Source organism: Phalacrocorax aristotelis, chromosome 24, assembly GCF_949628215.1.
Source record: "Phalacrocorax aristotelis chromosome 24, bGulAri2.1, whole genome shotgun sequence".
In the NCBI taxonomy this organism is placed as follows: Eukaryota; Metazoa; Chordata; class Aves; order Suliformes; family Phalacrocoracidae; genus Phalacrocorax; species Phalacrocorax aristotelis.
The window spans coordinates 3,723,479-3,748,034 of record NC_134299.1 but is presented as its reverse complement, the minus strand read 5'-3'; the positions used below and the strand labels follow the sequence as shown (position 1 = coordinate 3,748,034).

At 51.1% G+C, this 24,556-nt stretch overlaps 1 protein-coding gene across 1 annotated transcript in view; it reads left to right on the top strand.

Moving 5' to 3' along the window:
- BIN3 (bridging integrator 3) overlaps positions 1-24,556 on the top strand; it is a 41,304-nt gene that overhangs the window by 11,864 nt on the left and 4,884 nt on the right. The window contains exons 3-8 of the mRNA XM_075117525.1: positions 5,613-5,653; positions 6,256-6,317; positions 10,379-10,515; positions 10,848-10,888; positions 20,504-20,645; positions 22,517-22,651. Of these exons, the coding sequence (XP_074973626.1) occupies positions 5,613-5,653; positions 6,256-6,317; positions 10,379-10,515; positions 10,848-10,888; positions 20,504-20,645; positions 22,517-22,651 (558 nt within the window). The remainder of the gene's footprint in view (positions 1-5,612; positions 5,654-6,255; positions 6,318-10,378; positions 10,516-10,847; positions 10,889-20,503; positions 20,646-22,516; positions 22,652-24,556) is intronic.

Genomic DNA, 24,556 nt, shown 5'->3' with positions numbered 1-24,556 from the left:
AGCGCTTGCCGATTTCCCTCCACTCCTGCTGCGTTTGCTGTTGGCGAGAGGTTTGTCTGAGAGACCTTGTCTCCCCTGTGCCATGCTCCTTTGCTGCTGAAATCAGTTGTCCCCGAGCTGCGGCAGCAGCTTGGGCTCCGTGCAGATGAACGGTTGCACCTTTGAGAGCTTGCCTTCCCCTGAGCTGCTGGTATGTGCTGAGGCAGTTGGCAGGCATTGCTTATATATATATATGTATGTATGTGTGTGTATTAAATAGAACAGCTCAGAATATCCGGCAGGCAGAGGTTCATTCAGCAATGCGAGTGTTTCCAGGCCTTTTCCCTTTCCTTCCTTCCTTCCTTTCCCTTCTTCCTCAGCTCCTCCAAGAAGAACAAGTTTTTGTGTCAACAACTCGGTAGCTCAGAGTCAGATGCTGGTTTTTAAATGGCTTCCACTCGCCGTATGTTGATGGTGATGATACTTTCCAGGCAGCAGATACGTGGAAAGCAGAAAACAGGAAGCCCAAAGCCTTGCAACCTCACAGTAAGTGTAAAGTGCAGCTCTTCAAAGAAGAACAAATGGCAGGAAACCACCGATCTCCCCTGGGAGTGAGGCGTTCAGCGTCGTGTGGAAGCAATGGGGCTGCTTTGTAGCTCTAGCGAGCTCGAGGCCCCCAACTTTACCTCCCAGTTGCAGGCTGAGAAGCTCCATCTGTGCGGGCTTTTGGGAACAGCGGTAGCCGCTGAGGTCTGTGATATTCCAGATGTTGGGCTCTGGAGCCCGCTGCAGGAAGTGGGAAGGTGTGGCATCTCCAGGGCTGCATCCCAAGCCCATCAGAAGGGAAGTGGTTGTGGGTAGAGGATCTCCCACTCACAGAGATTGGACCACAAAAGAGGAGGGGGGGGAGGAAAAGAAGAAAGCATTTGTTAGGATCTAACTTATTTGGCTCTCCATGAGGCATGTAACTCGAGCGCGGGAGAGGGGAGAATTGCTTTGCCGAGCGAGGCTTAGCTCGCCAGCGAAGCTTTTTTTTTTTCTTTTCTTGATGAAACGATGCTGGGGATGGTGTCAGATCTAGGCCGGCAGTAGTACTGAAAAGCAATTTGCCTAGGCTGCAGAGGGAATTAGTCATGTCTCCCTATGCCCACTCGCTTCTGATCCTTTGAAGAAGGGCATGGTGTCAGCCACAGTTTAGCTCTTCAGGTAGAAGGAAACCCCCGTAGAAAATATCGGCTGGTGAACTGAAGTGATCTCCCGCCCCCCAGACATGCCTCTGCTTTGTTTCCACCTTAACCTGGGCAAATCCAATTCCAGACAGCATAATCTCTCCCCTCCTCTCCCCTGAAAAGAGCAGCTGTCACCGGGCTTGCCGAGAGGCCGGGAGCCGGGTGGGAGGATCTAATGCGCAGAGAGGACCTGCTGTCAGCGGAGCCATGGAGGACACAGTAACACAGCCCAATTAAACTAATGCCCAGTGATAGAAGTTAAACCTGTTAGAATTATATCTCCCTGCAGAATGTTTATTGCTCAAATCCGATGCAGCGATGAAGCCTCTTATGGCAGAGATGTTCTTCCCTCCCCCAGGACAACTTCGGTCCGAGCAGAGGTTACGCTGGAGCCAGAGCTGCTGTTGTCTTCCGAGCTCTCTTGCAGCTCCAGCTTGCTGAAGTTCATCTGCGTCACCCCAGGGTTGTACCCTGCTCTTCACCAGGGCTTGGGTTATCCGAGCCGGCAGGTAGCCAGGAAGAAGAGCCGGCCATGCGTCCCCACGGGGTGCGGAGCCGGGTCGGGAGCAGGGAGAGCCAGCCAGCTCTTATCCTCTCTTGGGATGGGGCAGCGCAGTGCCCAGACCCTTCCCATCACCCAGGTTTTACCCCTCCCTCCCTCCCTCTCTCCCTCGGCAGTGCTCTGGCCTGGGCTGACTCAGATGGCTCGCCTTCCTCCTCCTCTCCGGCTAACCTTGGGTGAGTCAGCTTGGCAGGGAGTGGAGACCTGAGCTGTGGGCCCGTGCGCCTGCCAAGCCTCCCTTCCTTGACTCATCCCAGCAGCTCTGCCTTCCCCAGGGACGTTGGACGGAGGTGCTCCATGAGCAGGAGGATTCCACTGCAGCTGCCGGCCGTCAGCGCCTTTCCACTGGGCTCCACCAGCAAGCTGGAAATCCCAAAATAACAGAGTAAATGTCACAGAAATGGTGGGGTGAAATCAAGTGACGCCAGTTAAATAATTTTACTCATTTTTCACTCTCTTCCTTCAATCTTCAGCAGGAAATAAGCGGTCTCTGCGGTTCGGAGGTGCATCCTTTCTCCCTTCTAGCGTGACACCTAAGCAGCCTTTCTTGAAAGCTGCCTTGCTAGATGGGGATTTGGGAGCTTGCTGGGTGGCAAAGCCCGTGAAGTCCTAGATACAGCCGCACTCTACAGGGTTGCTTTGGCTCAGGGCTCCGCTGTCGGATGCAGAGCGAGCATTCACCCGCGTTACTTGCCTGGAATCTCCTCTTGTTTGATGGGATGGCAAAAGTTCAGGAGAAGTTCCAGGTTATAGCAGAATTTCTGGCCTAATTATGTGGGTTTCTGTTTTTTTGGAGAGGAGGGAGGAGGAAGCATTTCCTTCCTTCTTTTTCCCAAGACCCACGAGAGGCTGGGACCACTGGAACATGTAGAAATCAGCTAGTCCTCCTCCTCCAGGAAAAGAAATTAACCTCAGGGGAATAAGAAGGTTCATCACAGTCCCTTATTTCCATCTCTTTGTAGTGTCGCCTTTGGTCTTGCTTCATTGCCTTGTAACCATGGTGTCGATTATGATATTGCCCTTAAAGCAGGAGGGTTGTTATCACAGGTGGAAGGCCCTGTGTTTGCAAACAAAAATAACTGGGTGAAAAAGAAGAGCGTGGTTTTATTTCAGTGCTTTTAAGAACTCCTCGTTCTTTATGTAGATTTAAATAAAAACCCAGAGACGAGCGATCTTGCATTAACTAGCCTGTATTGCCTAGAAGAAAAAGTGTTCAATACAGAAACACGATTTGATTTCTGAGTTTTCAGAAAAAGGCTACAGAGAAGTGGGATTATTTTAATATTACGGAAACTTCCCTTCAGGATATTGTAATTTTCTTGCCTGTACTTCTTGTTCTCGTTACTCTTAACGTGATAATCCTATCCATAGCCTTTTGCCGTAAGTGTTGGGTATGTGCGGCCATTGATGATTGCTACTGGGAGCGGGAATTACTGTGTACTCTGCAAAACGTGCTTGGCTTGCTCTCGGCTTGTCCTCCTTGCACGCGTCTGATCCGCCGGTCGCTGCCGCCTCTAAATCTGCGCGGTGGGAGCGGGTCTTCTCTCTCTAGTGCATGGGGGGCCCTGCTCCTCGCTGCCTGTGTCGTATATCTGGGCTCCGGCAATGCAAGCGAGAGCAGCGATGACCGGGAGGGTTACATCAGCCTGCAGACGGTGATGACTGGTAGCCAGTTGCTACTGTGGGCGTGAAAAATAAGAGCAATCCTTGGGCAGCTGTCTCTGCATAGATGGCACTGGAGATGTGAGTCAGGCCGGGCAGCTGAAGTGCCGCCTTGTAGATTCAGCTCGATCATATGTAGAAAGCGCACAGGCTAACCGGGGTTGGGTGTTTTGGGGAAGCTTGGAAGCCCTGAAAGATTTGGGGGTTCGCATCACCCCGGAGAGTCGCAGGATGGGGAAGTTTTGCCTGCCTTCGTATCCATTAGGCAACGATGCCTTTTGCTCGTCTCCGCTCATTGCAGGGTAACGGGGGAATCGAACAGCAAAAGGGAAGGGGCAGATACCGTGGATCTTCGCAGGTAGTTTCATTTCATGGCCAAACCCTCCGGTTCTTGGAGGGAACTGATTGCTGAGCAGACATAAGGAAGAACCTCCGGAACGTGGAGAGGGCTGGAGCTCCATGCCAGGGGAAGGATACCACCAGCCTTCAAAGGACATATTTTTGAGTCGTGCCCAACCCTCTCTGGTTTGCAACCAAAACAATTCACACATAAGGCATATAAATAGAGTGCAATACTCCCTGGTTATTTTAGCAGCCGGAACAGCCATAGAAATCGAGGGTGATTTTTACTATGTGCTGGTTACCTGACCTCCAGGCACCAGCTGCTGCGGATTTCTGCAGAACTGTGAACCAGGCAGAAGTCGTGTGAGCTGCCCCCACACTGCTCCATGCCTGTTCTCCGGCGACCATTTTTAGCAGCACAAAAGGGAGTTGGAGCTCGGTGGAGGTTTTTTGTCAGTAGAGAAGAGCCAGCGTGCATCCCCCGGATGGTGGGAGCTGATGGTGTGGACAGCTGTCCACTGGGGATGGGGCTGAAACTCGGCACGCTTGCTGCGCGGGTCACCGGCTGCCTTCAGGCCGGGCTGGTCGCGTCGCTGCGGAGTTCAAGTGTATCTGAAAGTGCAGCCCAACAAGATATTTAGAAAAGGAGGTTTCAAAAAAACTGGGATTACTGGGCTTCATCTTAAAATACTGGGTTTTTTAATAGCAATTTTGACTGAAAAGCAAATGTCCCTATTTTGTGTTCTGGTTTCACATAATGCTGTTACATCGAGCCTGGGTTTGAAATCCCGAGGACAGCATGAAGATTTGGAACAAACCTTTGGATCCTTCTAGTCCTGGCTGCTTGCAACATTTAGCATTTCCCTAATAGCATGGTAGCTTGACAACACAAATGAACCCAGTTTTGATCCCATGACAACAAAAGCGCATGTATTTACTCTTGGCTGGTCAACTGAAATCCATTTGCTTATTTGGTCGATGAGGTGTGGAATGAATATTTAAGCGTGTGTTAAAACAGTCAGCATGGAAGGAAAGTTCCTTAAAATATCTTGTATCGCTGGAGATTTGCTGCCAGATAGCAAGTAGGAGGAAGCAGTCATTGATGTAGCATCGGGAGAAGGCTGTTCTTTAGCTCTGCGCTCTTTGCCAGCACAGGTTTCTCCTCCCTTTGCGAGGTGCCGCAGTCCGCTTGGACTGCTGCTCCAGCTGAAGTGTTTCATCAGAGGGAGCTATTGCAGGAATAAGGGGCATATCAAAGGGGCAAATAATTCAGAGACTGGAGGGCTCGGTAACGGCTTGAGAGTTTTGGGGGCAGAAAACCCGTCCTGCTGAGGATGGGGAAGGAGAGAGCGGCTGGGTGGGGGTCTGGCAGCCAGCCACGGGCAGACCCGCGGCAGGGTCTCTGTTTGCAGCACGCTGCTGGAGGAGAAGCGCCTCCTCTCAGCTTTTGGGACGATCGTGGAAGAGGAAAGCGGGCTCATCCCCCGCCGGCACCGAGCTGAGCTGCGGGCACCTGTGTCAGTGTGTGCTAAGTTGCCATCTCTCTGCTTTGAAGGCATTCCCATTTACTCTGTCAGCTTCCAAATCATGTGCTGGAGCACATCCTTGGAATGAGCTGACGCTGTTGGTGGCAGTGTCTTTTGCTCTAAGAGAGTCTGAAGGAAAAAAAACCCAAGACTTCGTTTACTTTTGAAGCGTAATTCCCATTATAGCTGCAGCTTATGCTTCCCTGGGTTCACGTAGGCATTTCCTGAGGACAGCTTTCCCTGCACAGGTAGTTGCCACTCCAGGCTCTGCTGCAGTACCTTTGAGCTGATTTCCATCTCTTCTTTCCACAGGTGGAGAGAGACTTTGAAAGGGAATATGGAAAGCTTCAGCAGTAAGTATCAACCACACTGGTAAAACAGGAACAGTCGCATACTTCTCTGTTGTGCCCTCTTATTGCGTCTTCCTGGGAAACTTCACCCAGCAAATCACTTACCAGCCTGTAATTTCTAATTCTTCAGAGTTTCTCTGGCGGCTGGGTGTTCAAAGGTGTCCTAACAAGTATTTGCAGTGGGGTTGAGGTTTGCAGATTATGGCAGCTCTAAAGTAAAGAGTGTAAAATTGAAGAAACCTGTGGGGTCACTGAACAGCTCAACACCTCTGAGGACAAATATTGGTTTTACCACACTGACTGTGTCACATAAGCTCACGCTTATCATCTGGAAGCGTTTGGCTTTACCATTTGCGGTAAGTGTGAGGACTTAAGAAAATATGTGACTTTGAATAAGAGATCACCAACTTGAAAAGGTTGAAAACCATCTGAAAACAACCAGAAAAGGTTGAGCAGCACTGAACTCCATAAAGCCTTGCCTGGATATTTTTAACTCACAACAGAAGCCAGCATATTCAGCCCGTAAATGATTTGTTGCACGTATGATACACTTTGGTTTGTTTCTTTCCAAGATTCAGACTTTGCCTTGTTCTCCCATCTTTCAGATTGGAAGATCAGACCAAAAAACTTCAGAAGGATATGAAGAAAAGCACAGATGCAGACTTGGGTATGTGACTGTAGGATACATAGACTGTGAACTTGGCCACAAAGAGATGAAGTGACTTTCTCAAGATCACATGAGTAATCTGTGACAAGTCTGGAAAACAAATCTAGATCTCAGTCCCACTCAGTTTGCTTAGTTACAAGGCCATCTGCATGAGGGCTGCCGAGCAGTATCTCAACCAAGGGAACAGAAAGTGTGTTATGGGCTTAGTCCCTATCTCTTGCGCTGCAGCTTGCTGTGTGGCCTTGGACAAGTCACTTTCTTTTCTTTGCCTCAGTTTCTGCAAAAAAGAGGAGCAATTATTCTTTTTCCAAAAAAGAGGAGCAATTATTCTGGTTCTCACTTTAGACAGGCAGGAGCAGGCTCCGGCTGAGTCTATTGGATCAAGCAACGCATATTCACCCACTTCAGTCGAGGGCATCTTATGCTATCTGCAGCCAAAGGAAGGTGGGATGAGGCTTTGGGGGGGCTGCAGAGCACCACATAGGCATCGCTATAAGTGTTTCACATACGAACTGCTGACCTAGCAGCTCTCATTCAGGGGTAACCCTGCCCGTGCCCTTGGTGGCTGCTTGCTTTGGCTTGACCTCGTGGCAGTGGGCGATGTAGGAAGCAATAAACAAGTCGTCTCTGCGTGTACCGCCGCAGCTGCCCGCTGCTGCCTGCGCGGGGTGACGTCTGCCCTTCAGGTGTCCCGGCCCAAGGCACGGCAGCCCCTGCCCGCTCCATTCATAGCTTCTCTAGTAGGAAACCAGTGCGACCGCACCATGTGGCGCAGGCTTTCAACGAACACGAGAGAGAGAAGATGGAGCGATCTGGCGAAGGGGAGCTGGGAGAAGTGGATTCGGTGGATGCCAGTTATTGAACCGAACAGGGCAGCCTGTAGAAACATGCAGCGAGGAGCTGTTTTAAACACAGATGGTTTTTCTCAGCATGTGGTTTGGAGTAGTCCCTATTTGTACCGGGCCCCCACAGCTCTGGAGCCAAGGCAGATGTACCAGCGCAAACAGGTGTGGGCTGGACTGGTCCAACACTCATCTCGTGGGAGTTTGGTTCATGGAGGGGCAGGGGAGTGGGAAGGAGCCCCACCGGGCTCTTTGCCAGCGGGAGGGCTGGCAAATTTGGGGCTTCCCATGAGAGAGGCTCTCACCTGTGTGTATGTCTGTGTGCAAGCTCGGATATTGCCAGACATAAACACGGATCCCGGCTCTTGCCTGCGTTCTCCCAGCCTTCCCAGAACCGTGCTGGCACGTGCGTGTGCTTGCACAGGGAGAGCTGTGGGAACGGCACCGGTAACCGGCGGTGCCAGGACTCCTTTCCAGGGTGAAAACTGCCCTTTCTGGGGACTTTGGTCATTGTCAGGGATCCTTGGTAAGTTTTTCCTTGTTAAGGATTCCCCTCCCCTCCCTTGCAGTGGGCGTTGTTTATATGGAGCATTTCAAGTCCCAGAGGAGCTGTGGGAGGACTTTCTTTTTCCGTTCTGCTACATGGCAGAGTCACAAATGAGCCTTGGCCAGATCCAGTAAGATCTGATTTCTCATTTAAAGGCATGAAATCATGAGTGTAAGGGAAGATTTTGAATGTGGTCTGGTGAGGGATGGCTGAAGGAAAAGGAGGTAGATCTGATCGAGCACTGAGGAGTGCTTTCCTCACCTGGCAGTGCCCATTCCTGAGAGGAGATAGCTGCGCTTGCTCAGCCAACTTCCAGCCCCCATATCTGACGAGGATGGCGATGTAGCAGCGTTGTTGTGTCCTCCCGAGTGTCTTATTTCTTCCACTGTACCTCTGTGCCGAGGGGTTTGATTATTCACTGCCTGCAAACACTCCCTAGCAAACTGGACCTGGTGGCTCGAGTCTCCACCTTCTGCCAAAAAATACTCAGCTCAGAATGAGACCGATTCCTCCGTCTGCACAAAAATGTGCCTGCGAGGCTCGGCCGCTGCCCTGCCAGCTGCAGCAGCACGGCTGGGAACAGGGTACGGGTTATTAGCAGCACTCTCTGTACTGCGGCTGAAGATCGCTAACCCCATTCCCCACCCTCTTCCCAAACAAAATATGATCTTAAGGAGCAGGAGGATGTTCTTTAATTGGAGACAAAAGCTCTCCTTTTGAAATGAGATGAGACCCACTGGATCACCGTGGCTCAGTTTTGCTCGCTGGAGCGTGCCTGGCTGTTCTCTACCTCTTCTATTGTGATCCAAAAAAAAAATCAGTGACTCTCTAAAGTCACTTCCTTTAATTGGAGTCGCATCCCACATGTTTTATTAGCAAAGACCCTCTGAAGCCCACCCTGAGGGGCAGGCGATGCTCTCCTCTCCCAGGTCAGTGATGTGCCTGTGGAGTTTCAAGAGGGGGCTCACGGCCGGGCACGTGGAGGTGGGACCGGGGGATGCCCTCCCGGCTCCCTGCGCACCGGGGGGATGCAGCGTGTGCCGGGGTCTGCAGAGCTGCAGTGGGAACCGCAGAGCCCACCACGGCTGCTTTTTCAGAGCCGTACAGGTGAGGGCAGTGGCGCAGGGGAAGTGCCAGCCCCGAAGTCTCACTGACCGTGCCTGAAAAGCCCCAGGTTCTGGCCTCCCGGCGTCACCCCGCTGCTCACCACAGCTCCCCTCGCTACAGTGCACTTTCAGTCCTCTCCTTATGAAGGGAATCTAATTTTTCTTCCAGCTGAAGGAGTTCTGCCATTCTTAACTCCATCCCATTTTGGCACAAATCCTTCCTCAGATGTGGTCACACATATGGATTATATCCCATCTGTTTAAAGGTTTAAATGCCTAAACCCTTAATGTTTGGATAATAGACGGATACGGTAGCTTTGTTATTCCGTAGTTAGCATCTCGTTCTGCATTGAGCTTCGCAGCTATTTAGCTTCTGAGCTCGCTGTATAATTGTGTGTAACCTTTAAATCAGAATGTTTAACCCCTTGATTTATGATCTTAAGCCCCATTATTCAGATGACTTTAACTTTTAATATCTGAGTGAGTACAGTAGGAGTCTTTCCAAAGCTCATCTGTAGCACGGCTCAAGCATCTGGCTTTCTGATCTTAAACTGGAATAACTTCCAGCAACAGTGCTGACGAAAAAGAACATTTTTTTTTTTTAGTACCCAACACTTTTTTTTTCTTTATTCCCATTTATATTGATGCTTGCCTTTTTATTCATCTTTTTTTCCCATTCTGTACCTTAGCTGTTTTGTTACTCTTTTGTAGCGGTCCCGTCACAGGGATTTAATTTTCCCTTTGAAGACCAAGCGTGTGGATAGGAAGAGAGATGTGCCTGATGGAAAGCAAGCAGAAGTGCTTGGCGAGACAGGAACTGAAGGCCATCAGTGTGTGACCTGGTGTTTCTGTATTTCTTGGTGACAGTTTTGGGCTCGGAAGAGACTTCAGCCTTTGCGTTTTCACCTGGTTTGCGGGGTTGGTCTCCACGGGAAGAAAATTTAGGCTCGTTGAGGGGAAAGTGCTTAGCCAGCCTGTGTGTCTGCTGCCTGTGTAGTGCCTATTTTGAGAGTACAAGAGAAACCTCGTCTTCCACTCCTGTCAGTCTGGTCCTTTTCCACCAGCACTAAATCCACTTCAGATATATATTTTTGTAAAGCCATTTGAAAGACTTAATGGACTGTGATTTTTCTCATTGTGGAAGAGCTGTAGTGAGACTGAGAGTGACACTTAATAGTCTGTTGAGAAAAGACGTATAAAAAAAACCCTATCTACATTTTTTTTTAAGAGAACAGTGCTTTCGTTAGTCTGGTATTATTTCTGGCAACATCACAAGCTGTACATAGGAGTGGTTCAGACCTAACTTATATAAAAACAGTTCTCTGGGTGTTTACGTGAATGAATTGGTGGCTTTTCCTTTCTTTTCCCTCAACCAATGTTGAATATCTTCCTGGAAAGTTGCGCTAAACCCTCCTCGGTGCCTGAACTCCCTGACTTCTGCCCACGGCCACCCTTTGCAGGTGCAGGAGTCAGCCCTGGCAGCGCGGGGTTGTGCAGCTGTCCCAGCAGGCAGCCGCTGAGACGTGACCCTCTCTGCTTTCCTTTGCATGCTCCCGTTGCCCACAGCCATGTCCAAGTCGGCCGTCAAAATCTCTTCGGACCTGCTGTCGAACCCCCTGTGCGAACAGGAGCCCAGCTTTCTGGAGATGGTCACAGCCTTCGACACAGCGATGAAGAGGATGGACTCTTTCAACCAGGAGAAGGTGAATGTGGGTTTGGCTGAAGAAGGGGAGAGCGGGGTGTGCCGAGGTGCTGTTGGTACCTCCTCCTTCCCTTTTCGTCGTCATCGTCTCCAAGACTCTTCCCACATGAGTTTCTCTATAATCTTACTCTTCTTCTGACTCCGGTTGTACTGGGGATTGCAGCTCATCCCGAGCACAAGGGAGAAGTTTGCTATTTTTTGGTTAAAGGGCACTGTGGTTGTGCTCAGAAGCCCACATCATCCTATGGTAGGCTCTGTGCAAACATGTATCGTTGTGCAAACAGGCTTTTTCAACAAGCCTGACATATAATCATCCCTTTTTGCTTTCAACAGGTGAATCAGATCCAAAAGACAGTCATAGAGCCTTTGAAAAAGTAAGTACCAACGTTGTCTTATGAGCCATATCGAGTGTTTGTCATAACCGTGTACTTTAGGGATGTGTATCATCAAAAGAGATGTTGTCAGGTTAGAAATCAGCCCTTCCTAAAGAGGTAATAGTTCATGTCCCTGTAACAAAATGGCTTTACAGCTGGGGCATGGGGAGGTGGGATGGTTTAGCTGAGTCCATACTCTGTGGCAAGGGTGAAGACCTCTTGTGTCTTAGCTTGCCAGATGTGTTCATCGGTACTTTAAAGAACACCTGAGATGAGTAATACTGAATGCATTAAAGCATTCAACTTCTCTCCGTTTCTCTGTCAGTCACTACCAACACTTTGCTCCAGCCAAAGGAGAAAAATCGAGCGGGGAGATCCCCTGCGGGCAGCAGGCACGGGCAGTGCCATCCAGCCCAGGGTGGTGGGCGTTTGTTGTTGGAACAAGAATTCCTTTCCTTTGGGAGTTTTCTAAATAAAAAAGGAGAAGCGCATAAATGTTTTTAATTTGCTTTTGGGGAAAGTTCTTCCGTGTTTATAAATAATCCATGCAGGAAAGAGGTGTTGCAGAGCCAACATAGCTAGACAGGGAGCGAGGGGGAAGTAGGGACAGAAAGACACCGGCATCCCCCGTCCTGGGCTGGTAACAGGATGCCTCAGACCCTGGAGAAAGTCTTGCAAACCTCTGCAGGAAAAGCTTCGGACCACACGTGGTCTGAAGGGCCAGCCTGGGGTGCACATGGAGGGGAGCCCACCGCAGAGTGGTGCCGGGAGCCACCCTGTCACCGGCAGGAGGGGTGGCAGGGAGCGTGCCGGCGTCAGACCTCGCTCCAAACCGTGCCCATCCGCAGATTGCACGGCTTGGAAGTAAATCCTTACCAGAGAGCGAGAGCCAGAGCTGTTGACGGTATTATTCTGGTAGCAGGTTTCCATACTTTCCCCAGTTCCTTGCTAGCTGGTGCCGTAGGGTGCGTCAGTACTCAGTCGTGCCTCGGCACCGCGGCAATTTTGTCGCCCAGGTCTCATCTGGTGCAATTCCCCTCTGCACAATTTCCACCGGCGTTGGCAGCCATTACCCGTGTCACAGGCTGCACCCCCTAAACATGTAAGGAGTGCTTCGGTTGCCGCACCAAATGTCTTCTGAAATCCTGAGATCTGCTATTTTGTAACAAGAACAGAGCAAGCGAGCGAAAATAAAATAAAATTACTTTAATATGACAGTAAGTGTTGCAAATTGCTGAATAACAATTTTAGTTTAGGTTTGACACAGGCTGGGGGGGTTTTTGTGTTTTGTTTTTTTTTTTAAAGTTGTTGTTTCTGCCCTAATCTGAAAGTAAAATCTCATATACCGCTTAGCACATGAGGTTACAGGTGTGTTTCTATCCGAGGGATGTTTGGTGACTCGAGTTTTACCTTGGTTGTCTATCCATGACCAGAAATTCTTGATTATTTAGGAAAAAAAAAAATGAAGAAAGAAAGTAAAAAATCCCAGGCTTGTGCTGTGGAATTGTGTTGCTTATTATCTAGATTGTCCTCATGAAAGATACATTAACTACTTCTTCCAGCATTCTGTTGAAATTGGAAGAAGGGCTTGTGTCTCTGAAATCTTTATGTTGGTTTCTCCGCCTCCCCAACCCGTGTTAGTTGATGAAGTGAAAGAGAATCCCTTTCCCTGCAAACCTGTTCAACCCGGGGCGGGGTATGGGGCCGTTAATTGAAGACCATGAAGCCATTTCCACATCACCGCCGTCTCATTCTGCGATGGTGCGGTGTTTGGCTGCTGGTCTGGCTGCTGCCGTAGCACAGGCGGTGCCGAAGGGGAAGAACCCTTTCCTGTTGCTTTGGGTTTGAGGCAGTTATGCAAGATCACGTTATATTATTCCTGCCGTAGGGAAATACTGGAGGAATAGTGGAGTTTTGCGGGACACGGGGGGTGGGGGGGGGAGGCAGCTGGTTCGTTGCTCCTTGGTACCAGCGCGGTGCCCGCGAGCGCATCTCACAAGGTGTAAGGTTCAACTCGCCCGTTATCAGTCCAGTCCTTAGTTAAACGTAAGGGCGTTTACTTCAGCGTCCCGGCAGCTTTCCAGTCTTGGCAATTCTCTCAAACTTCCTAAATTTCCATTGGACTCAAATATGGTATTTTTTTCCCCTTCCTGCCCTTTGGCACCTGCAAAGAGTTGCTGCGTGCTCTTAAACAGCTTATGTTTCATGCTCAGAGAGGCTGCATCTCCACACCGAGCAGAAAAATGTTCCTTTCCTTCCCTCTTTCTGACTCTCTGCGAGCGAAGGTACATGCACGGCCGAGTCGTGCAGCCAGGAACATTTCTAAGGAGCCCAAGGGTCCATTTTGAGGCTAATGAGATGCAGGAGAGAAATGCAGAGCTTGCACCTCCCCTTGTCCTGCTGGCAGATAAACCCCAGCAACGTTTCTAGGATAAAAGTTTCAGATTAATGAAAGCTGCCTTGAGGAGCTCTTCTTATTTCCAGTTAGGTATTGCTCCCCCTCGCAGAGGCAGTCCTCCCCAGCCTCTCCCAAACTTGCTTTGACCTAGAAAAAGGCTTTCGCTACAACAGCTGCATTTTATTACATCTTCACTGGTGGTCTTTTATAGTTTATTAGCCAAAGAAACAGATAAGTATAATCCAGGCAATTATCATTACTGGTAATATATTGTAATCAGAGACACATGTGCAGTAAAATATCCATTCAGCTGTCCAGGGATAGTAGGTTTCAGACAAATATTGGAGAATTTGTTAAACCACGTAGAAGAAAGTGGTAATAGATTTGGAGGAGGGTGGAGGCTCGTATTGTTTAAATCCTTCTGCTTCTGGGAACGTAGGTTATTCAGAGTTTTGCTTTTTGAGCACCAAGAAGCCCTTGGCTGGGAATCACTCATTTAACTTCAGGGAAGGAGCAAAGCTCTAAAGAGAATATTGCATATTTCAGCGTGTGGGTTGGGCAAGGAGCTGGGGTGCCTGGGAAGGGTCGGGAGGGATCTGCTCTCCTCTTTGGGAGATGCTTGCATAAATTCACACCAGAGCAGTGGATTTGGGGCAAGGGGGGAGAAAAAGCAGCTGCTTTTGACTCCGCTTTTCCAGTCCTCCTCTCTGGCTTGGGTGAGGAGTGAGGTATATTGGCTGGACTGGGGCTGGTGCTAGACCGCGTACTGTCATCTTAGCAATACATATTGTGTGTCAGTATTTAAGGAAGGAAGCAGCTTAAATAAGCCAGGTGGTTTGGAGATTCATGGGCTTTAATGCCTTTCACGTTCGGAGCTGATTTTTGTTGCCGCAGGGGCTTGAGTTAACAAACTCTAGCTGTCTGAACCTCCCTGAGCGTCGGGATGTCGTGCTCACCCTGGCGTGGTACCGTCCCCTTGGCTCGGAGCACGGTCCCGCTCCTGCAGCCGAAGCCGAGGGGCTGCTGCAGGACAGGGAGAGGCTTCGGCAGGGGTATCGCAAAGGGTGCTGCCGCATGGGTGCCATGAGCCGGGGCTGGGTGTCAGCGCAGCGGGAGGTCCCGCAGGTGCAATCCAGGAGCCGTTTGCAGCAGATTGATGTATAAATTCAATTAGAGCTGTATGTCAGCAAATACCTGCCAGCGATAGCAACCGGTGCTTGGCATCCACAGAGGGGAAGGGGGGGGTCCTTCTTCCCAGAACCCTGCCATTAACGTGAACCCTCGAGCTGCATTTCCTCCCCTGCAGCCCAAGTAGATAACCGGCCGCGAGCAGCCCCAGGGGTGCCGGGGACCGGAAGCAGGAAAAGCCGCTTTCATGTCCTTAACGAGCCCCTAATGAGGATTTCGTGCATAAAGCTAGCCACATGGCTGCCTGGCCCCCTCCCGCCGCGCGGGGCCCTCAGCCTAATCCCCAGCTCGCTGCTTTTTTGTACCGTCGTCTTCATTTCTGTTCCTTTTCGCTCAGTCGGAAGGGCTGGTTTTAATTTCCCCCCTTCCTGGTGGGTGGACGGGCCCACGACGGACGTGTGGGCACGGGCTGGGGAATGGCAGGCATCCCCGAGCATAGCCCAGATGCTTCGGCCTCGCACCGAGCCATCCTTGTGCCTCTCCAAACTTCCTCCTCATCTCATCCGCCGACACTTTCTTTTGCATCTCGTCCTCCCCAGCTCCGTTACTCCTTTTTCTCCTGTCCGGTGCCAGCCAGAGATCCTGCCCGCTTCCTTTTGCTTTCATTACCCAAGCTGTTGTCCGTAAATAATGCCACGGGGAAGAGTGCATGTGCATGCCAGCCTAGCCCAGCTCATGGGGCAGCCAACAAGAGTGCCTTGAGACACTTGCAAACAGGGAAGGAGAAAGGTTTTACCATTATTTGCCCCTGTGCCAAAGCCCTAGTGCCTCTTTCACGTTGCTGACACTAAAAATGAGGGCTGGAGGAAGCCGCAGGGTGAGCATCAGGGATGCATCAGGACAGGCAGCAGGGATGGAGAGGGAGAGGAGAAGATGGGCTGCTCGGGGACCTCGCTGCGGGCAGGGAGGTGATGGGACAGTCCCGCTCCTCGAACATCTCCGCAAAGAGCCGCTCGCTTGGCTGGCCAGCATCCTCCTGCCAGAGACGGAGAGAAGTTTTTGCTTTTCGAGCACCAGACTTGTCAGCTGGGCTCACTAACGAATGAATCCGGCAGCAACGGGAATCACCGTGACGCTTTTATCATCCGTGGCAGTGTCTCTCCAGCCCCGTCCTTTAATTACGGGGAAGCTGAAGGGAGGCTGGCGTGGAGACGAGGTGGCAACATGATTTATAAATCAGAGAATCGGGTGATTTATTTTTTTTTTCCAGGGCTAAACTGTCATTCTAAGAGTGGTTTCACCAGTACATCCCTCCTCTCCCACCCCCAGCAGCAGGGAGACAATAATTTGCATTTTCTTTTAGTTATCCCTGTGTATCTCCCCTCACCTGCTCCTCTTAAGCTGCCTGTACTGTAATCCCCTCTCAGCAGCCTTGCCTAAAAAGTGACAGGGAACAACGGCGGCTTATTCTGCAAGCTGCTTTTGTGGCGGGGCCTCTAATGCCCTGTGCTGCTGTTTTACCTTCACTCCTGCTCTATGCTTCTAGTGCCGTACCCACCAAATTTTCTTTAAGTCGGCTTCAATTTTCTTTGCTTTGTATTAAAAAAGAAAGCGTTGAGTAACAGAGGGCGGTGCTGGGGATTTGTGAGTGGTTACGGCTGTCAGACCCTCTCACCCCCTACAAAAGCAGGGTCTGGGTGGAGCGTACGGGGGAGGATGGTGCTGGCTTATCGATAAATACCCACGTCTCTACAGGGCTTTTCACCTGTCCTTCTCAGAGCACTTTGCAGGAGGAATCATTGCCCTTGCTCAGTGTGCGGGGGGAGTGGATGGGTGAAATGACCAGGCTTTGCTTGTGAGGCTTCCCTGGTCCTGCTAAAATGCTAAAACTCTGGGTTTAGTTGTTCAGACTTCATTTCCAGAGTGGCTGGTAGTGTTTGGGTGTTGCTCACCACCCGTGGCACTAATGACGGTCCTTGTCCCTTGTCAGCTGGCACCACCGCTGCCGGGAGGGTTTGCCACGCGACGTTGAAGGCCTTGGAAAAGATTTGAGGTCCTTGCAGCGTTGTTCTTACAGGGCTTGGGAGACTGAGGGGTGTGTTTGTGGATGGCAGGAGCTTCTGGAGGGTTTGTAGACAGCCCTTCTGCCAGGCTTTCCACGAGGAGCATTTGTAAATAACATTCATGAGATATTTGTGAAGACACTGGGGTGACATGTGAAATGCAGCAATTTATTAAGTCATCGGAATAACTTGGCAGCGGCGGAGCCTGTATCTCCCTATCACCCTTCACGGGTGTTTGCCACCCCCTGGCACTTGTCTTGAGATCCTATTTCTGTACACACAGGGAGAAAAACTTGGGCAGGACTTCAACGTGGGCAAGAAACCCACTTCTCTCTGAATTCCAGGGGAATTTAGAGCTGCTGGGTTAATAGGGAATTCATACGGAGCAATTCCTTGAGGAGCTGGAGGCAGCTTCGCCTCAATCCAGCTCAGTCCAAGGAAGGAGCATCCTTCCCTGCTTGAGCTGAGCTAATCCTGCGTGAAAATTAAAGCAGGTGACTCACGGGGAGAGCTCGGTCAGCACGGGGAGAGCTCGGTCGGCACGGGGAGAGCTCATTTGACATGCTGGTTGTGTCTGGAGGCTCCGTGGCTGGCCCGGTCCTTCCTGCTGGTTCCAGCACTGAAGGACCACCGCACCAAGACAACCTCAGCTGCCACGTGGGGTTTGTAAGCAACTTAGAAATCCCCACGCCACTTCGCTGCTCGGCTGCGGCTGCTCAGGAAAAACTCAAGTGGGTTTCAATTTTGCAGCTCGCAGCCCTTAAAACCCCTCGAGCATGTCTGGGGGGGTTGGTTCGAGCCCCCGTACACATCCCTCAGCAGCCCAGCACTTAACGCTGATGTTTCCAGCACCCAGGCTGGAGCCTGGGGAACCCGGAGCCGGGTGGCCATGCCCGGCACGGCTGCGGATCCGGGGAGCTGGCGTGGTGCGTTGTGTTAATGGCAGCTTGTGGAGCTGAGCCGCTCACCCCCTCTGAAATGCAGCGTATAATCTATGCATTAAAAGTCCTTGTGAGACAGTAGTTGCTGTGCCTACACAGTAACAGCCTCTTCAGATCCAGTGCTGTAGCTCTTTTTTTAAAGTGCTGCCAGAGTACAGTGTCCTTCCATTATGGGCTGCAAAATTGCACCGAGTTGATACTAGGAACAAAACGGGGAGGGGGGGAAGAATCAAGCCTTTTTCCTTTTTAAAACCAGATTTAACTTCAAAGTAAATGGAAACTGTGTCGCTAATCGTCTTCTGCATTCTCACTTGCTGCGTTTCAGAGCTAAAGGGTTCGCTCTTCCCCTGCGGTAGCGAGTTTGTAAGATGTAAATGGCTGCGTGCTAATTCTCTGGTGTCTCGTGGCTCTTTTAATGTACGAGCACCATGGAAGTGCCGAGCATGGGAGAGTGTGCGAGAGAAAAGGCTCAAAAGCTGGGCCATCAGGAAAGCGCCTTTTAAAAGCTAGTGTTGGGAACTGACACAAGGCTTAGCAGTTTTGAGGCATCTTCTTGATAAGTGTTTTCCAAGAGCTGATGGATGCGCAGGCAGTGATGGCCACATCCAGGCCATGCTTGGCAGCCCTGGAGGGAACGGCCACGGCTCAGCGTTTAGCGCACAGCATCCCCGCAGACCAGGGAAGGGAGGATTTCCCAGCCCCGGGCCATCACCTCCAATGTTTCCCGGGCTCGGAGACACATCGTGGAGGAGCAGCGTGCTGTGGAGGAGCAGCTCTGCTCGCCCCCATAGTCCTTAGTGAGCTGCAACTTGCTTCTGCCCTGCTTTTGGGTGCGATGGAGAGAGGTAAGAGGTTGTGTGCTGTTGCCAATCCCCCCCCATCAGGGATATAACACAAAAATAAAGGCGAGAGCCGCTGCCCTGATGGGATCCTTCCTTTCCATTGCCAGCTCATTAATAATTGGAAGAAATTTCTGCAGAAGCTGCAACTACGAGCTGCTGATGTTAAGTGTGCGCCGTTGGCAAAGAACGTCTGTGCTTTTATACCAAGGAGACCTCTCAACCTGGGTACCCCTCCCCTCCTCCGTGCAGTCCTTACTGCCCACCCCTATGTCCCTAGCCCTCTCACGGCATATTTTTGGACTTTATATAGAGGGAGGAGGTTTTTTATCAGCAGCCCAGGAGATGGTGAGTCCATGCTTGGAGCCCGGCACAGCCAGGACCCATAAGCCGCCGCGACATTTAAATATAATGGGGAGCCGTGTGCGAAGGTTACCATAAAAAGCAATGTCAGGGCAGCAGCATCTGATCCGCGCGCGGGCAGCTGGGCGGCAGGGTGACGCTGGGCGAGCTCCCTGATGACTTTTGCAGGTTGCTCCTCGTGCCGCGGCCCCAGCTGCAATAGCCTCTTACAATAGTCTCGGTAGGAACGAGAATATCATTGGGTGAGCGCATGAGAGCCGTGCACGGACCGGCCCTGGTTATCCTCGGCCAGCAGGGCTGCACGAACACATCCCTGCTTCGCCATCTCAGTGAGGGATGGTTGAACATAAATGCTTGAACACGAGTATTTCCCCTTCCCCCTCACTTCTGGCATTTGCCCTTTGCAAACTGGTAAGGCTCAGGGACAAAAGCTTTGCGTCTGCACCCGCCGGTCTGGCACATTAGCACCCTCCGGGGCGAGCACGGCGGCAGAAAATGAGATTTTAATAGGGGATGGAGCGGCTGTGCAGGGCTGCGAATGCCCCTGGATTTGTTTGAGCCCGAATGCCTCTCTATTACCCCTGCATCTGATTACATCTAAAGCAAATTACGGTCGTAAAGTGAGATTTGTGTTTTTCTTTTTGCTAATGTGCCCCCCAGCCTGGAATATATATATAAATTTTATTCTTTTTTTTTTTTTTTCCCAATTTAAAGACATCAGAAAGCTGTTTGCTTGTCTCTCAGAAGTGAAAAGCATCACCAGGCTGGTTAGAGGCATTTTTTCATGACCTGTTCCTGGCCCTTGGCCCCCCAGTTTGTGGAGATTAAATTAATATATCCGGAGGTAGCGTGACCTGTTTCATACATACCCGTAGCCCAGCACCAGCGCAGTCCCAACCAGTATAATTTGCTTTACTGAAATTTGGGAGACAAGAGCAATGCTCCGGTTTCTGGCTTTTCCTCTTCTTTCGCGGTCAAAAATATTCTCTCTTGTCTTTGCCGTCAGATGTTCGTGTTTCCTCAATTTGTAACACATTTTAATAATATGAATCTTCCCGTAGCCTGCCTAATTGTTGGCTGCTGTTAATCCTTCTGTGGGGGGTACAGAGCTCCTCTTCAGCTGGGCAAGCCTTGCTGTATGGCAGGCTGGGGTTTGCAACCCCAGAAAGTGCCCGAAAAAGCAAAGGTTGCTGCAGTTAATATTTATTTTGCACTTCATCTTTATTCTTCCCGGACTTTTGATTCAACTCCTCTCCCTGCTCATTCCCTTTCCAAACATGGTGTTGGGGAAATACCACATTAGCTAACTCTATACGGGGGAAAGTTGTTTATTTTTCTCTCTTTGGTTTGCTCGGTGGAGTTAACAGCATGTTTTCTGCAGCAGCTTCCGTCCCCTGTCCCAGACAAGGCAGCTCTCCATGTTCTCGAATACAGCAGCTGGAAGAGAGGGGGAAAACTGTTTAAAAATAAAGAACTAATGGTAAAAGCATAAGGGCTGGCAGGAGAAGTCAGAAGCAGGTTGGGACCTTCAAAGTACTTTTACCAGGCTTTGCAAAATTGGCTTGATTTTTATTATTTTTATTATTATTTAGAAACACACCCTTCAAGACATGAATTGACCTTCACAAAAAAACCCAAGCATCTGCCAAGACACCGTACCCTGGCAAGGCTTTGCAAATCTTGATGTGTAGCTTAATCCTTTCTTCCAGTCTCCTGGAAGGCTGCAATGAAAGCTTGTGTGTTTGGAATAGGCTTTGTTTAAACCCCTGGGTATTTTTGGTCTGAATCCTGAATTATTTGGGGACTTTTGATTGGGAGATTGCCTTGGATGCTGCATCAGACCAAGGTATCCCACCCAAAACCCCTTCCCGTCCTTTCACCAGGTTCAGCAGCGTGTTTCCCAGCCTGAACATGGCAGTGAAGAGACGGGAGCAAACGCTGCAGGACTACAAGCGCCTGCAGTCCAAGGTGGAGAAATACGAGGAGAAGGAGAAGACCGGCCCCGTCCTCACCAAGCTGCACCAGGTACCGAGATGCTCACGGACCCAAATCCCAAGCAGGGCTCCTGGGAAAACTCGGGAAGAGCTTTTCTTTCAGCATTTGACATCCATGCCAAGCCCCTGTGACACGGAGCATTTTGGAAGGGTGTCTTTTATTGATGTAAAATCGCCACGTAGGGCGCTTGATAACGAAAATGTGAATTCCAGCACTCGGCGAAGGGAAGGAGCCAGTTTTCCAAAATAAAATGGAATAAAAGCCACGGAAGCTGGGGATGCTCGGAGGAGCAGCCAGTGCTGAAGTTGCCACACAGGGGGTTTCCCCTGACCTCGGCGTCTGAGCAAGCAGCTGGGTGGGAAAAGGGGAAGATCAGAGCATTTTGAGGCTTTATGTTTGCCACCTGTTACAAAAATTAGTCTTGGAAAATTGCAGTAATTGGTTAACAGGAAGCTTTGCCAGATGCTTTTCTCTCTCCTGAATTTTAGCGAAATCATGATTATTTTTTTTAATTAAATATTCACCAGCATTTCTCCCCAAATCTGTCGCTCCTGCAGAATGTTGCTTGATCCTCGAAGGAACAGTTGACTTTCTCAGCGTCAAAGAACATGTATTTTCTGATGACTTTCCCCACAAAAATTAAGTTTTGTGTTAAAGAATAGCCCTATCAGCCTTAACAAAAGAGACCTCCGATTTAATAGTAAGCAGCTTACTTCGCTTAGCCTCGGTGACTAAAGCTGTGGCTGGAAAAATGCGAATGCTTTTGTCCTGGCGATTAAGCAGGTTTTAGTTATTTAATTTTTTTCCCCTTAATGAACTTCTGTGTCACCTAATTCCCCTGCCCCCAACCTCAAAAAAGATCTGAACTAACCACTGCGTGAGCATGAACGCCTGCAGGAGCCTTAAGCAACCCTGAACCTGGGGCATCTGAGAGGTCCACAGATTTGATGGGAAACAGCATAATCTCATCCAGGTATTTTTACTGAGCTGCAAATTTGCATCTTCCCTCATTGCTGTTTGCTCAAAGTCTTCTGGTGTTTGGTGCCCCACGTGAACTCCACCCCGGGAGTCTAAATGCTCCTTGTTTCATGGAAGATGATGAATTTGCTCGTTTGCCTCTCAGACCTACTTAAGCCTGATGAGATTTAGGGCTTTGTCCATGCCATCCCTCCGGCGCACTGTCCCAGGGAGCGGGACTGGCGCCGTGGCTGGGCTCGGCTCGCCGGCTTTCTCCCGCGTCCCCCTCCCGTCGGAATGGCACTGGGATTAAGTGGCAGACTTGAACTGGTCTAATATTTCACAGCCCACCCCCTCCTGCCCTTTTCCACACCATCTCAGAGACATTTCCCTTTCTCCCCACGCTTCTGTTTAAAGAAGCCAGTTGGACGCGCTGAGCTGAAGGTCACGGGCGAAAATGATGGTGGGGGCAGGATCCTCTGGTGATGCTCTTGGGACTTGCAGGGCAAGGGGACACAGACATGGCCAGGGATGTTCTCCAGCCTGGCTGAGCTTTGAGGTCGTGTTTTGTCCCCATTTTTCTGAAGGGGAGAAGACCAGCTGGCTTATGATCTCTGCAGCAGCCTCTCTAGGTGTCCCATGGCTTTCCCCATGGTCCAGGGTCAAAGCTTGGGTCTCACCAGGCTCTGTTAGCTGGTACTTGGTCCTGTCCGGCTCTGTTAGTTGGTCACTAGGTCCCACCAGGCTCCATTGGATGGTCATACAGGTCCCACCAGGCTCTGTTAGCTGGTCACTTGGTCCCACCAAGCTCTGTTAGCTGGTTGCTGGTTGTCTTTGGGTCAAAGCAGAGCAGTCCGCTGGCCTGGGGTGGCCTCCATGCAGGTCCGCCTAAGGGAAGGGCATTTTCCCAGATGTCTGACTCCCCATCCTCTCTCCTTCGCCAGGCCCGTGAAGAGCTGAAACCAGTGAAGGAGGACTTTGAAGCCAAAAACAAGCAGCTCCTGGAGGAAATGCCCAAGTTTTATAGCAGCCGCATTGATTACTTCAAACCCAGCTTTGAATCGCTGGTCCGGGCGCAGGTGAGAGGCTGTCCCGTCTGCCAGGCACTGCCGGGTGTCCCTTTGGTGGGCATCCTCACTGCAGAGCATCTGGGGTCCCACCCTCGGCGGGGAATTGCTCTTAGAGCAAGATACTTTCTCAACCTGAGCGTTCCATGCAGGTAACACGCAGCAGTCCTCTGCCCAAATGCCGTTACCTCCAGCAGTTTAATTACCGAGCGGTGAGAGGCCATGGGGAGCGGTGGTGGGACGGGTGGGACACTGGGCGGGTAATGTTGGACCTTGTCCTGGCGGAAGAGGTTGGCGTCTGCCAGTACCTGCAGTGATGGGGTGCAGGCTGTCGGGTAGAAAGGACAGCCGGAGGTGAGTTTTCACTGTTTTACACAGCTCTGCCTCGTATCAGGGACACTCCTGGTCTGCATTTGATGTCCTGTCCCACGAGATTGCCTGTGTAACGCAGTTCAAGCCCTGGTTATACATTAGCCGCTGGCATTTGATGGCTTTATTCATCTGGATACGTTGTCTCTTTCGTTTATAGTCCTGAGCTCAGGGTTGGATCTTCTGTGAGATTATGAGACGCTCAGGGCTCATCTTAAGGCTCGCTTCTGGCTCTTGGTAACCAGAACCAGTGTGTGCTGGCAGAGATAGAGGAGGCTGCTGTGTAATCTCCACACCAAGGATTTGCAGGAAGGGGTGGCCTAAATAAACCACAGCCTGCTTTAATTTCCATCCTTCAGCTTCCTTCTGTGACTTGCTGCCGCTCCTCCTCCATCTTCCTTCTCCTCTCGCCCTTTTTTAAGACTGGAGAGGAACATTACCGGGATCTAATCTAGCTTTGAACTTCTGGCATCTCGGGCGTACGTCGTGCCCTGGATCACGGGGTGGTCCAGCACCAGGAGGTGGGCGAAACCACGTGCTGCTCCTCGTGTGGGCGTTTTCCTGCGGTATTTTTTGGAAGGGAGCTGTTGCAGTGACACAGGTGCGGCGGGGTGGCTGCAAGGAGGTGCAAAGAGCACGTGTTTTATCTCACCTCCGACTTGGGGGGGGGGAGCCTCTCCGCAGAGCTGCCAGCAAGTTGTCTGCAGGCTGATTCACCTACCAGATGGTGCCGATGCACCCTGCCGCCGCCTGGGTGGGTGCTGGGGATGCTGTTCTTGCTGTTCCCTTAGCAATCGGGTGCGCGGGGCTCCCTGTTCCAGCCGAAATAACCAGACTCCCTGGAGCCACCACAAAGTCTCGCTGGCCCTTCCCCCTGCAAACCCTCTCCGGCCACTCGCTGTGGGTGGGTCGTTTTGGATGAGACCTTGAAACCCGAATGTCGCCTGCTGTGTCTGGGTGTTTGTGATCTGCTGGCAGCTTCCTTTGAGAGTGGCTTTGCCTGCTCTGTCCTTGGCCACGATGTCCCTCGCTCTGCTCGTGCTGGCTCCCGGCTGCCAGCTGGCTCCTGGTTGGGCTCGGCGGGAGCTCGGGGCGAGCGGGCGGCAGCACGGGGGGAGCGATGTGCTGGGGGCACGGGGAGATGCGAGCGGGGAGCGGCAGGGTGCTGTTGCCAGGGCTGTTTGCAAAGACTCTCCATTTGTACCCTCTTCTTCCTTGGGAATCCTCTATTTTGCTTCTTGGCTGTCTGCCCTGCCTCTCTTCAGGTGAGAATTTTTGTTAGGAAAGGCGAGCAAAATCTCGCTTTTAATACCCAAGAGGCAGCGTCATAACAAAGCTGATGCATCTCCCGTAGGCTAGACTAAAGCTGGTCCCAGATGGATGCTAAAGCATGTCACATCCCGCCCTCCCCGCCGACCTAGATGGGAGCCACATCCCTCTTCCCCAGCGCTGGCTGCATCCTTCCACCCCCGGGGAGGGATGCACCAGCACCACGGCATCTCCGCTGCCGGGAGGAGAGCTCGGCACTCCCCTAATGACTCCTTTGTG